This window comes from Squalius cephalus (genome assembly GCF_949319135.1).
Source record: "Squalius cephalus genome assembly, chromosome: 7".
Lineage (NCBI taxonomy): Eukaryota > Metazoa > Chordata > Actinopteri > Cypriniformes > Leuciscidae > Squalius > Squalius cephalus.
Window position 1 is genome coordinate 6,710,581 of NC_137128.1, and position 14,548 is coordinate 6,725,128.

A 14,548-nucleotide genomic window follows, 5' to 3' on the forward strand; every position below is an offset into this window, starting at 1 on the left:
TGTTGCTTTTACATGACATCAATTATGTTTTAAATCACCTTTTCAAACTAAGATTTTAAGCATTGTCAAGCAGGCTCAAGCTAAATTATTATGTTTTAATACATGTTGGCATATATGTGTCAAAAAGAGTTAAAATTTCAGTGTATTTATCCAGTACTGGCCTGAGGTCAGTTAGTGCTCATACAGATAAAGCCAGTGTTTTCTGTTCCTCCATTTCCCCAAAACTACTGCATTTCAATCAGTCGGTTTAATACAAGTCTACTGAAGAGATGCGGTTTTTATCCACATATAAACATATGATCAATGCACAAATATAAAACACGTGTAAACTGAAGATAAAACATACTTGCTTGATGCTCGTGAGCCATCATTCTTTATTAAGTATGAAAAACAGTATAATCCTTGTTCACAGTCATCAAGAATATGAAGTTGTTCATCCCTGCATGAGCCACAGGAGAGATGAAGTGATCTCACATCAGCCCAGCAGGAGGAGATGTGGACACACACTCTCTGAGATGAACACACTCCACAACACACACTGGGAACAGATATCCACGAGTAAGCAATGACTGGGTTAATAAACAGAGGTCATGTGACAGGAAAAGCTTGTTTACACCACATAATAATTTTTTTTTAAAGATAATTGAGACTACATCTCGCAATTCTGCTTTATTTCTCAGAATTGTGAGATATAAGGTCAGAATTGAGTGTTATAAAGGAAATAAAAATACAATTCTCAGAAATGCATGTATAGGCTATATCTCGAAATTCTGATTTTATAACACACAATTGCAACTTCATATCAATTCTGACTTTATATCTCGCAATTATATCTCATATAAATATGCAATTGTGAGAGGAAAAAAAAAGTCCCAATTACCTTTTTTATTTTTTATTCTGTGGCGGAAACCAGCTTTCATAGTTAACCTTGCTTTCTGGAAACATGTACTGGTCAAATATATGCAACTGTTTAATGCTGATGTTTTTTTGTTATTTATTAACCCTGTAAAGCCTGATATATGAAATAACGGTCAGACAAGTCTAATGTGCTTTATGTGTTGTACACCGTTGGTATAACGGGCTTTTACAGCTCATAGAGTATTAATACGGAGCTCATACTCATAGGAAACATATATTCCGAGGCCCAAACTGAGCTAAAAATAATCAAGTTGGTGCAGTTGCTGATATTCATCTGGCCATAAACATTTGATGAAATTCTGAGAGCTTGTAACGTAAATCATAAATAACTGTAAAAATAAAAGAATAAAGAAATAGAATAGTTTGTGAATAGAATAGGAAATTAACATCATCGCAATTATTTCATCACATAGGATGCTTTTTTTTGTGTGTGTGTGATTGTTTCAAGATTCATTATTGTTGGGTTCTTGCATTGCAATTTTCAGATTTTGTATTATTATTATTATTATTATCATGTATGTATTTGAGAAATAGGGAAAGCAAAGAAGAGTTTTTTTTTTTTTTTTAGATTTACATTTAGCCTAATCATATTTAGCAGATGCTAATTTTGTCCAAAGCGACTTTCAAATGAGGAGAACAATAAATTAAATCAAACTAACAAAAGAGCAACATCTAAGTGCTGTGACAAGTCTCAGTTAGTCTAGCGCAGTACACATGGCAAGGTTGTGTTTTGTTTTTAAAGAAAAAAATAGACGTATTAGTAAGTGTTAGTGTTGGTCAAGTGTTGACAGAAAAGATGTGTCTTCATCAGTTTCTCTAAGATGGCTCATCAGCTCGAGTTGAGTTGGCCAGGTCAGTGCACCAGCGGGGATCAGTCCAGGTGAAGAGATGTTGTGCCTCTATGAGATGGTGACCACTTTTATATGACCACGAGGTGGCGCTCTCTCCCCCACCACAGGCTTGAGGGAGTGCAGGGGAGATTGTTCTGCACAGAAGCATCAAGCTTGAACTTGAAGCCAGTAAATAAACCCCAGTTGTGCAGGCGGGGCATGTTGTCACACTGCGTTACAATGAGCCCCTATTAGATATATGATATTCTATTCTTTACTTTTATAGTTTATATACACCTATGGGGCATGTTGTCACATTTCACTTCCATTCTTTCAGGCTATATCAAGAAAAAAGTATACAGTGTACTAATGAAACAAAACAATTGTACTAAACGTGTGAAATTAATTCTCTGAACCCTAAGTAGGTTTACACAAACTGAGAAAGTCAAAAAGCGATAGGTTGTGCCCCGCTCTCCCCTACTTATGTATGCCGAGTGTTTCTGCACGTGATCATTTAAATCTTTGTGGACTCGGCCAGACTCGACTCGGACTCGGATGTTAAGGACTCGGACTCAAGTCCGTCTCGGACTTGGACTCGGACTCGATTGTTAAGGACTTGGACTCGACTCGGACTCGACAATGGTGGACTCGGACCCAACACTACTACTCTGTAAAGTGGAATAGAAGAGAAACATTCATGTGCTATACTTGACAATCACGTTCATGATTAGAAATATTTTAATAATTATGGATGAGTTCAATCCAAACATTATTATATTTGCAGGCCTGATACTAAAGATTTCTGCTGACACTCATCTGAGCTTCTTCCTCTGTTCCACCTTTAATTACAACTAAACCATCATTTGGCTGAATAATAAACCAACATGAATCATTCAATATCACATGTTTCTAATACGCATGCTAACACACACACGCTGCTTTATTTAATTGTGAAGTCTGAGTCTCTTCCACCTGTATGAAACACATTTACACATTTATTTCTCCTCATAGACAGTAGTGAGACTCTTCTGTGGATCATCTGATGGTTTCTGCTCCTCTCATGATCATTTCTCACTATGATATAACGCATCCATCAGAGTCTGATGATTGATCTTCATCTCTGTAAAGTGGAACAGAAGAGAAAACAATCAGTGTTCAGTGGAACAAAGTGCAAATTATTATATTTCAATTACTGTTTTCTTGAGTAAAGGGTTAGGTAAATTGAATTCCTGTAATCAGATTAATTACCGACTTTACATGATCTTGCATTGATATTTGTATTTTAAATATAATAGATTTAAATCATGAATCATGTTCATATGTTTGTCTGTGTGTGTGTCGGTGCGACTCCTATTGAGTCTCTGTAAAGGATAAACTAATGAGTGTACGGCGTATGGAATAAACCACAGGGAGCAAATACAAATGTTATTTTGAGTTCAAACACAAACCTTTAGTTAAAGCCGTTTGTCCTCTAGTTTAAACATGTTTGTAGGCTCTTAGTAAATAACTGAGAGTAAAGTAAGTGTAAAGTAGTGTGACGTGTTGCTTGTCACAGTAAAAACACACTAGAGACAGAGACATTTCTCATGTGAGCTGGACGCTGTGAGCTGAAGCTGGAACTGCACTGATTTTAGCAGGAGTGAAGCGTTTCCTACAATCTGACCAAGTCTGTTTTCACACTGAAATGATTCACTTCTACTGACAGAGTTCATAAAGCAGGTGTTGATGTGTAAAGCTGTGACAGTGAGCTTTTGTTCTCTTTCCTCCTTTGTGTTAAACATCTCAATAACTTCACATTTTGTTCTCACACAAACCCTTTGTTGCAATAAAGCTTAATGATAATTTCCTTTCACGAATTTTTGAAAGGTTTGTTCACATATCAGAGGTAAATGAAGATCTCTTTAGTATCTCAGTGATGTTTCCTCACCTCAGGACACAGTTTGAGTCTCGTATCACGTCTCTGAGCCGCCGCTTTGAGTCTCCTATCTTATTGTCTCCCAGATCAAGCTCTTTTAAAAACTGCAGTGCTTTTGAGTCAGTCAAAGACTGAGTTAAAGAAGAAACATCTGTAATGCCACAGTAGACTAGACTAGAAAGACACAAACAGAGGAAGAGAGATTATCTTACAAACAAATCATGAATGTGAAGAATTTTACACAAATATAATGTGAACTCAGACTCACTGTGAGATATTGAGTATAAAGTGTTTTAGTTTAAACTGTTGAAGTGATTTTAAGCATTTTGATTCTTGTCTGTGAATGTAACTGACCTCAATCTCTCCAGTTTACAGTGTGGATCCTTCAGTACGGCACATAAGTGCTTCACTCCTGTGTTTCCTAGCTCATTCCCGCTCAGGTTCAGCTCTCTCAGGTGTGATGGGTTTGATTTCAGAGCTGAAGTCAGGATGAGACTCTGTTTCTCTGTAATACTGCAACTCCACAGACTGAAGACAGAGAAATAACAATAGTTCACATCTATGATGATCATTTTATTGAAGAGCTACAGCAGCATTTAGTTTCCAATAGTCTGTTCTGAAACCCAGTCACACTAGTTCTGTGTGCTGGAAGACACTGTTTCTTCTCTTTCATTTTAACTATTTATTTGACGTCTCTCTTCTTTATTCTCTGTTGAAAAGGCAGATTTCTGCATGTACACAATCAGTACATTGTATCAAATGCTGGAAATTAAACAATTACTATCTAGATAAAAACACATAAAATGTGAGCAATAGGAAAACCCAGAAAGTGCACTGCTATAAACAATGAAACAGAAGCCCTGCTGTCTTCAAATAAATAAACTTCAGTCACACTGTAATTGCTGTACAGTATAATGATACTAACTGTAGTTTCTCCAGCTTGAATTGTGGGTTCATCAGTAGATCACTGAGGTTTTTCACTCCAGAGTCTCCTAGTTTATTCCAGCTCAGGTTCAGCTCTCTCAGGTGTGACGGGTTTGATTTCAGAGCTGAAGTCAGGATGAGACTCTGTTTCTCTGTAATACTGCAACTCCACAGACTGAAGACAGAGAAATAACAATAGTTCACATCTATGATGATCATCTTATTGAAGAGCTACAGCAGCATTTAGTTTCCAATATTCTGTTCTGAAACCCAGTCACACTAGTTCTGTGTGCTGGAAGTAGGGCTGGACGATTTTGGAAAATAATCTAATTGCGATTTTTTTTTACCAATATTGCGATTGCGATTTAATATGCGATTATTTTTTAAGCTCTTTATCTTTTCTATTATTCAACAAAAACAAGCAATAAATCATTGTAAAATAGGGAAGGGAATCTTTAGGCACCTCATGAGCCGATACATTTTTTTTCTTTAATTGATCTTATTAATAAAACTTAAAATATTTAATTACATAATTATAAGTAGGCCTACTTATAATAATTATTACACATTAAAAAACAAAATTAATACAATTACATGTTAATAATTTTAACAAATATAGCTTCAAAACAAATAACAAAGAAGGAAAAAAATATTACAAGCAATAAACAAAGAGTGCTTTCAGTATTTAAGAGTAGGCTGTCTGAACGTGTTCATCTCTTGAAATTATAAGATGTGGTTTGTCCTGTTTGTTTAATAACTGACTGTGTCACATTACCGGTAATTTCGCGTCATAAAAGCATTTTGAGATGCAAACGTAGGCTACATTTAACCACGTAAACTCGCTCACAGCCGCATACTCAAATGCTCTTCGCAAAACGCACGTGAGTATTTGAAATTGAAAGCAGCTTCTGTCGGTGATTTTCATATTTTTAATATATAAGCCAACTGCATTCCAAGACATATGATGCCTTCGTAGAACATTTGTAAGTAAAATACCGGCGGGCGAGACCGCGCACTACTGAAGTAACATCACGCAGACCGCGCGTATCTCATATCTTGCGCAATGAAGCCCGCGAATGTCCTTGTAACTCGCTTCAACTTTTCCGAACTTTATTAAAGATTATTTCTCGTAAGGTTCGAGTGGTGTCGTGTGTGTGTGTGTGTGTGTGAGAAAGAGACAGAGGAATTAGAAGCAAGCAGAATACGGTTGTTTATAAAGCACGCGCGTCGTACACGTCTGTGTTTAAAACTAAGCTCAGACATATACAATACAGAATCGTTGGAGAGAATCTATAACACAATATCACATAAATTAAACATAAACTGTTATTTCCTGTAGCCAGGTCTATATGTGTCGCGTGCCAAGTTGATGCTTCATCTGCAATACAGACTGGTTTACTCTCGCGTGTCACGTGACCAGACTATAATCGCAGCTTTGCGGTTTAAAAAATCGCATTTCATCATATCGCGATATTATCGCAAATGCAATTAATCGTTCAGCCCTAGCTGGAAGACACTGTTTCTCCTCTTTCATTTTAACTATTTATTTGACGTCTCTCTTCTTTATTCTCTGTTGAAAAGGCAGATTTCTGCATGTACACAATCAGTACATTGTATCAAATGCTGGAAATTAAACAATTACTATCTAGATAAAAACACATAAAATGTGAGCAATAGGAAAACCCAGAAAGTGCACTGCTATAAACAATGAAACATAAGCCCTGCTGTCTTCAAATAAATAAACTTCAGTCACACTGTAATTGCTGTACAGTATAATGATACTAACTGTAGTTTCTCCAGCTTGGATTGTGGGTTCATCAGTAGATCACTGAGGTTTTTCACTCCAGAGTCTCCTAGTTTATTCCTGCTCAGGTTCAGCTCTCTCAGGTGTGACGGGTTTGATTTCAGAGCTGAAGTCAGGATGAGACTCTGTTTCTCTGTAATACTGCAACTCCACAGACTGAAGACAGAGAAATAACAATAGTTCACATCTATGATGATCATCTTATTGAAGAGCTACAGCAGCATTTAGTTTCCAATAGTCTGTTCTGAAACCCAGTCACACTAGTTCTGTGTGCTGGAAGACACTGTTTCTTCTCTTTCATTTTAACTATTTATTTGACGTCTCTCTTCTTTATTCTCTGTTGAAAAGGCAGATTTCTGCATGTACACAATCAGTACATTGTATCAAATGCTGGAAATTAAACAATTACTATCTAGATAAAAACACATAAAATGTGAGCAATAGGAAAACCCAGAAAGTGCACTGCTATAAACAATGAAACATAAGCCCTGCTGTCTTCAAATAAATAAACTTCAGTCACACTGTAATTGCTGTACAGTATAATGATACTAACTGTAGTTTCTCCAGCTTGAATTGTGGGTTCATCAGTAGATCACTGAGGTTTTTCACTCCAGAGTCTCCTAGTTTATTCCCGCTCAGGTTCAGCTCTCTCAGGTGTGACGGGTTTGATTTCAGAGCTGAAGTCAGGATGAGACTCTGTTTCTCTGTAATACTGCAATCACTCAGACTGAAGACAGAAAGAGAAAAGAAAATGAATCAGATTTATGATGATCAACTAACGTGTTTAGCTTCATCCAGCAGACTTTTGCTGACAAATAAACAGGGATATCCAGGTTCAGTAACACAGGGAAAGACTACACATTGTTCATTTAAATATACTACCAACATTGTAACAATACAAAGGTTGTCTTGATCTATTTATATTAGTTTACATATTAATTTCACATCATTTTTAAAGGGTCATGAAACCCACTAAAACACATTTTTTTAGATGTGAACAGATATGAACAGACTGTACATCACTGAAAATAATAAAAGCACTCATAAGTATTACAAATGAGAGGAAATTGGTTATTTTTTCTGAGCAATTTGGTTCTTCCGGGCTGAAAAGTAAAGTGGAAGTGAAGATGAACTCAAGAGGTCACATGACTGATATTCATGTATTAAATATATTTCCATAAGAGTATTATTGTATAAATATATATTTGTATACTTCAAATGTGTTTGAATATTTCACCAGTATCAGCACTGGGACTTTTCACTGTATTACTCCACTTGTCTGTGTTTGTGCAACTTGCATCATTAAGCCAGAAGGGGGCGACACGTGACTGTCTTTATGAGTGAGCAATTGAACCATTAATTGAACTGATTAGCACAAAATCATTGATTAATTCAGGAAAGAAACAAGTTGCTGAAACTGATCTTTGATGCTCACACATATTGCTCATATGCCTCTGGACACAGAAGGATTGCATTGGCGTTTGATTGAAATGTAACATCTATGCAAAATAATCATTGAATCATTTCTCATTCCTGTTTGGAATAAATGATTGTGTTTCATCAACAATAATTAATAATTAATAATTTGTCAACATTTCAATTTTGTAGTGTGGATCATTCATTGCAACATTTAACCTGATTCTCATGTTTAAGAATCTGTTTTCTGCTCGACAAATAATTTATGCTACTGTCCACTGACATGCTTTTAAATCTATTGATATCCAATGTGTTTGTCCTTCAAATTGCACATGTGTAGGTGCCCCCCCCCCCTCCTCCCTCCCCCCCCCCTCCCCCCTCCCCCCTCCCCCCTCCCCCTCCCCCCTCCTTGAATAAAGCTGCACTTGCGTTCAGTACTGATGGGAGAAACAAAGCTTTTCAAAGCTTCAAATCAATTAAACCAATTTCTTCGCAAAATGATTCACTGTTTTGAAGCGTTAGTCTAAGCGTGCAAGCGTGTAGTTTCGAAACGACACACGCTGGCCAAAAACTGCATAAAAACACCTTCTACAAACCCATTACAAATGTTTTATTGAAAGTAAAATCTATCAAATGCAATTAACTAATCATCTAATATGATTAAATATCAAGTGTCTGTATAATATGTGCTCTTTTATCAAATTTCAGTGCTTGTTTTGTTTATTTTATGGATGGCTCAGCTAAACAGGCCAATAAGAAACTATTAACTACTATTATTCTTTTTAATTATACTAATGTCTAATTAAAACGTCTACAAATGTATAAAACTGATCAGAGATCAGGTTAAACCCACAGACACTTGTTCAATCTCAGTAAATCTGCATGATTCATGGGTTCACAGAGATCATCGCCCCCCAGTGGTGAACCACTGACATTTCCAAACGTTTCGAAACAGTTATGACGTAACTAAGCCTCGTTTATTGAAATCATGTGACTTTGGTAGTTTGATACACACTCCGAACCACTGATTCGAAACAAAAGATTCGTAAAGGTTTCGTAGCTTCATGAAGCGTGTTTCGAAAGTGCCCATCACTAGCGTTCAGTGGATCTTATTACAGGCAGATACTGATCACAGACTTTTAAAATGCACTTGTTCAATTCAAGTTACAGTATATGCTGCACCAAAATTAGACATTTTACATTTTGTGAAATACAAACATTGAATTGAAAGCAGTTATGAACATTTCTGATTCTGATGTCACAAAAAACATTGTTCTGCCTCTACAGAAACTGAAATAATTATTGACCCATGATCAAACGGTCTGTCTTAACCAAATATTTAAAGCTTCATATCACGTTTTAATTGTGCTTTTAATTTGCTGTTTAATTTTATTACTTTAAATTGTTGTGGCTCTGTGTGACGCTGAGGAAAAAACTGCTCTGACTCAAACAAGTGAGGAAATATTATCATCAGCTAACATTACTACTAAAAGTAAAGTAATATTGTAAATAAATGAGCAATACTCACGTCAGTGTGTTGAGTTGACAGTGTTTATCCTGCAGTAGAGCAGCGATCTGATTCACTCGTATGTCTCCTAGTTCATGTTTACTCAGATTCAGCTTTTCTTGGAGAAACGGGTTTTTACCCACAACTCTCTTCACATACTGACAGGCTTCCTCTGCAGCAGGACTCAAAAACCTGCAGAAGAGGCAATTCAGTTCTCAAATAAATGACGATTGATACGATACAAAAAAATAATAATTCTTTGAACATTTAAATACACAAATAAATATAAATTTAAGATAAACGAGAGCAACACTCAGTCCTAAAGCAAACTCATAAGAACAGAAACGTCTCACAGAGCAGAAGGGCAAAAGCTCACTAGATCATGGTTTTCAGTATGAACACAGAGTGTGAAATTAAGATCTTTCTGGCTTTTAAGCAAGAGAAGTGAGAAACGTCAGCACAGAGAAAACTGGCTTGTGAAACTGCATGTTTGTGAACATCTGGAGACTCATAGACCTGCTGTAGAGAGATGCAGTGAATCTGGGCTTGATGGAAAACAACTGTGTTCAGAAAACTATTTCACTAAAAGGTTATCTAGAATTTTGATGAGAAGTGTGCACAAAAATAAAATTGTGCATTTCAATTATCAAGGTATACTCCAGAATAGCAGCCCATATACTGACCCATAATGTCTATTTGACCTTTAGCTCGTATCACAACTAAACTGTTGACATTTATCATCTTCATGACAGAACCTGCAGCATCTGATCTGATCTTGATCATTTTGATGCAACAAATTGTCAAGCTAATTGTATAGCTAAAATCAGGGTTGCCAACTCTCACGCATCTGGCGTGACACTCATGCTTTCAGCATCAATCTCACGCTCTCACGCACACGCAAGAAATGTCACGCCAAAATCCATTTTTCTCCCCTCTCAATCCATTAATTTTCTGTTGATGACTAGACCACAGCGTATTACTGACAGGAGAGAATTTTAAAGCCCACAGCTGTAACATCTGCCTACAACATTCTCACTGCAGTTTTCTCTGATCGTTGATTCGCTGAAAACCTTGCACCTGATACGTCAGTTGCATGTGAAAAGTTCTGAGAGAGTTCAGAGCATAGGTTCGGAGTCGGAGCCACTGATGAGCATTTGAAAGTTTGGATGACACTAAAGGTAAGCAGATAATAAAATGGTGTGCCTTTCGCTACAGACGTAGCCTTGCCTAATCAGTCTGTGTGCCGAGAGTACAGACTTCATAGTTGCGAAGGTTGTCTGATGTGCGTCATGTGGGCTAGCTAAATTTCTCAATAAAAATAGGCTCATGGTACAAATTACGTTTTGGCAAATCGGGCAAGTGGCATTTTAAATTTCCCCAAATGATCAAAGGTTGCCCAGATTGTGTTGAGCCTGACACAGTCAAATGCTGAGCGAACCTTTTCAGTTACTGGCCTAAACAAGACTGACACCAGGAACAGACTGGCACTTGATGGCACCCTGTGTGATGGGAAGTTCGGATCATTTTACGGACTCGCTTGTTCGATCTCGTTCATTAAAATGAACAAATCTTTTTTCGAGTCATTTCATTCATTTAAGGGGCTTTAAATGTTATACTTTTAACAGCCAAATTCCCCGAACACATCCACCTATGCAGTCTTTATCATATTCTGAATTAAGAAATCATTATAATGCAGTCAAAAATAATTTACAGGGAACATAAATAATTACTTTACCTTCCGAGTCTTTCGTTCATTTGTCACGTGACAGACGCAATGACCGTTCATGACCGGATTGAACCCTGCTTCAGATACGAGCCTCCTGCAGAGGTGGTGAAGCCACAGTGGCATAGGCTACAACAGGCCTAATGTGTGAAACTTGTGTTGTGGTTTTCTGGGGAGGTGGAGTAACTATTATGTGTCCCTTTTGTTTTGAGATTTTTTATTGTTTTGATGTTGTTGTTTTACATGTTTGCTATTTAATTACCTCTATCTTTATTTTTTTTATAGTGCAATCAATAAATGAATTGTACATTTTGAATTTTTTTTTTTTTTTTTTCAGAAATCAGGGTTTATACTAAGTAAACAAGGACTGACATTTTTAAAATTAGGGTTGGGTTACGAGCGCACACTGATGTTTTACAGAGTCTCACTCCAGCCAAAGTCCCAAAGTTGGCAACCCCGGCTAAAATAATATATTTGTTATGAATATTTAGCCTCCATATAACTAATTTAGTTAATTATTTGACCCCGTCTCACCTCAGTGTCTTCAGTTGAAAGTCTGGATCCTGTAGTAAATCATTGAGCTTCTTCACTCCTGATTGTCCAGGATCATTTCCTGTGAGATCCAGCTCTATCAGGTGTGAAGGGTTTGATCTCAGAGCTGAAGCCAGAGCTTTATAACCTTCCTCTGTCACACTACAGTTGGAGAGTCTAGATCAGGAATGAAAGCATTCAGCTGATTAATCAGTTAAACCTGAACAATATAAATCCTTAAACTTGAATTTTATTTTGTTCTTTGTACAAATGCATTGAAATATAGATGCAAAAACTGACAACTGAATATGGAGGCAAACAAAAGGCACAGAAATCTTTAATATGTTAGACATCAACATCACTTTTGAGATTACAATTATTTAAAACTGTGTAAGCCCGTTTATCGGTCCAAATGGGGGTTTCCGCCAGAACGGGTGAAGGTCTCTGCGTGTTACTGTCTTTCCGCGTGGCAAAGTAATTTAATTCCATTTAAGCTTTTATCTAACTCCATTTTATATCTGACTCCATTTTATATCTGACTCCATTTTCAGTTAGATTGCCAATTGGTTATTGGTCAATTACATAATAGTTTAACAATAGATTTAATTGTTCTATTTAACTCTTTACTTATATTTTACCTGTTCATATTAAGAAGCTATGTCGCTCAGAGTTCCTCACGCCTTGTTTAACGTGGGTCTCACGATCACAATCTCTCCAGCTTCGGTCACTAAACAGAGGTAATTGCTATATACCTGAGATCGGTCGCTAGCCTGGCTCCGCCCTCCTGTGTACTTCCGCTCAATTTTATTTCCCTTCAGTACTACGTCTGGGATTGTGGTGTATTCTTTGGTTTTCTCTGGCCAAATTTTTGGCGGCCCAATCAGCGAACAGAGGGAGTGGCTGAGAACGATGACGTTGATGTCGTGCGTTAGTTTGAGTTGTAGGGTTACGTCACGACCAAAGGTTAGCGATTGGTTATGGCAGATCCAGAGTGGCTCTGGGCAGATCCAATAGTTTTAAACTTCAACAGAATACCCGCCTACAAGGAAGTTAACGCTTGTCAATGGAGAGAGGCCAGACTGTACAAATGAAATGTACGAGAGTCTGGTAGAACCAGGCTAATCGGTCGCATTCACGCTTACACAATCAAAGATACTTTGGTATAGCCCCCGTGATTGCATACACTTGAAATTAAAGTAACGTTTACTTCAGTAGAGGTATGGCCACTACTACAGATATAAGTCAACCAACTTTACTTGTCTGGTTTCCCACGTACACTTATCTAAAGTAACATTAAATTAAAACAGAGGTAAGACACAGCCAGATTTAGGTTGGTCAAGCAGCACTTTTGCTGCCCTAAACGGAAATTCACTTCTTGTCTTTGCAAAACACGTACACTTGAATTAGCGCCAAAATATTAGTCGTCACCAGTCTGACACAAAACTATTGGTAACATACGAATCTGTTTAATTCAGCTCTCTCAGGTGTGATGGGTTTGATTTCAGAGCTGAAGTCAGGATGAGACTCTGTTTCTCTGTAATACTGCATCCACAGACTGAAGACAGAGAAATAACAATAGTTCACATCTATGATGATCATCTTATTGAAGAGCTACAGCAGCATTTAGTTTCCAATAGTCTGTTCTGAAACCCAGTCACACTAGTTCTGTGTGCTGGAAGACACTGTTTCTTCTCTTTCATTTTAACTATTTATTTGACGTCTCTCTTCTTTATTCTCTGTTGAAAAGGCAGATTTATGCATGAACACAATCAGTACATTGTATCAAATGCTGGAAATTAAACAATTACTATCTAGATAAAAACACATAAAAATGTGAGCAATAGGGAAAACCCAGAAAGTGCACTGCTATAAACAATGAAACATAAGCCCTGCTGTCTTCAAATAAATAAACTTCAGTCACACTGTAATTGCTGTACAGTATAATGATACTAACTCTAGTTTCTCCAGCTTGAATTGTGGGTTCATCAGTAGATCACAGAAGTTTTTCACTCCAGAGTCTCCTAGTTTATTCCCGATCAGGTTCAGCTCTCTCAGGTGTGATGGGTTTGATTTCAGAGCTGAAGTCAGGATGAGACTCTGTTTCTCTGTAATACTGCATCCACACAGACTGAAGACAGAAAGAGAAAAGAAAATGAATCAGATTTATGATGATCAACTAACGTGTTTAGCTTCATCCAGCAGACTTTTGCTGACAAATAAACAGGGATATCCAGGTTCAGTAACACAGGGAAAGACTACATATTTGAAATTAACAAAGACATTTGCTTTACTGTTTCCAGTCCCTCTTTCCACCACAAGGATCATTTGTAGTTCGTAAAGGCACAGAGGTTTCTGATAGTGATCTAGGCCTGTAGGCCAAAATGTTTGTACTTTTGGGGTGAATTGTCACACCTTTAGTACGGTGGGGGAAGTGTAATTATCTGATTGGTCAGTTTTAATGTCTCACATCTGGGTTTTAGTCACATGGTCAGGAGAGGATAAAAGAAGATTGAAACGCTTCAGTTAACGGTCATAAAGTGTGAGACATGATGTAAGCAGCGAAACTAAACAGCTGTTTTACGCTAGAAGTTTAAAACAACCCACAGAAATAATCAGTTTGCAAAGACTGTATCAATCAAAGCTAATTGATTAATTCAGGAAAGAAACAAGTTGCTGAAACTGATCTTTGATGCTCACACATATTGCTCATATGCCTCTGGACACAGAAGGATTGCATTGGCGTTTGATTGAAATGTAACATCTATGCAAAATAATCATTGAATCATTTCTCATTCCTGTTTGGAATAAGTGATTGTGTTTTGTCAACAATAATTAATAATTAATAATTTGTCAACATTTCAATTTTGTAGTGTGGATCATTCATTGCAAAATTTAACCTGATTCTCCTGTTTAAGAATCTGTTTTCTGCTTGACAAATAATGTATGCTACTGCTCAATGACATGCTTTTAAAGCTATTGA

General features: G+C 37.0%; 2 protein-coding genes across 2 annotated transcripts in view; one reads left to right on the top strand and one right to left on the bottom strand.

The window, feature by feature from the left end:
• LOC307161663 (NLR family CARD domain-containing protein 3-like) overlaps window positions 1-14,548 on the top strand; it is a 339,467-nt gene that overhangs the window by 312,347 nt on the left and 12,572 nt on the right. The gene's annotated exons all lie outside the window — the stretch shown is intronic.
• LOC307161660 (NACHT, LRR and PYD domains-containing protein 3-like) overlaps window positions 2,454-14,548 on the bottom strand; it is a 40,335-nt gene continuing 28,240 nt past the window's right edge. Inside the window, exons 10-12 of the mRNA XM_079876528.1 lie at window positions 13,523-13,696; window positions 3,676-3,837; window positions 2,454-2,868 (exon numbers count right to left, since the gene is read on the bottom strand). Coding sequence (XP_079732654.1) covers window positions 2,823-2,868; window positions 3,676-3,837; window positions 13,523-13,696 — 382 coding nt within the window. The 3' untranslated portion in view covers window positions 2,454-2,822. The remainder of the gene's footprint in view (window positions 2,869-3,675; window positions 3,838-13,522; window positions 13,697-14,548) is intronic.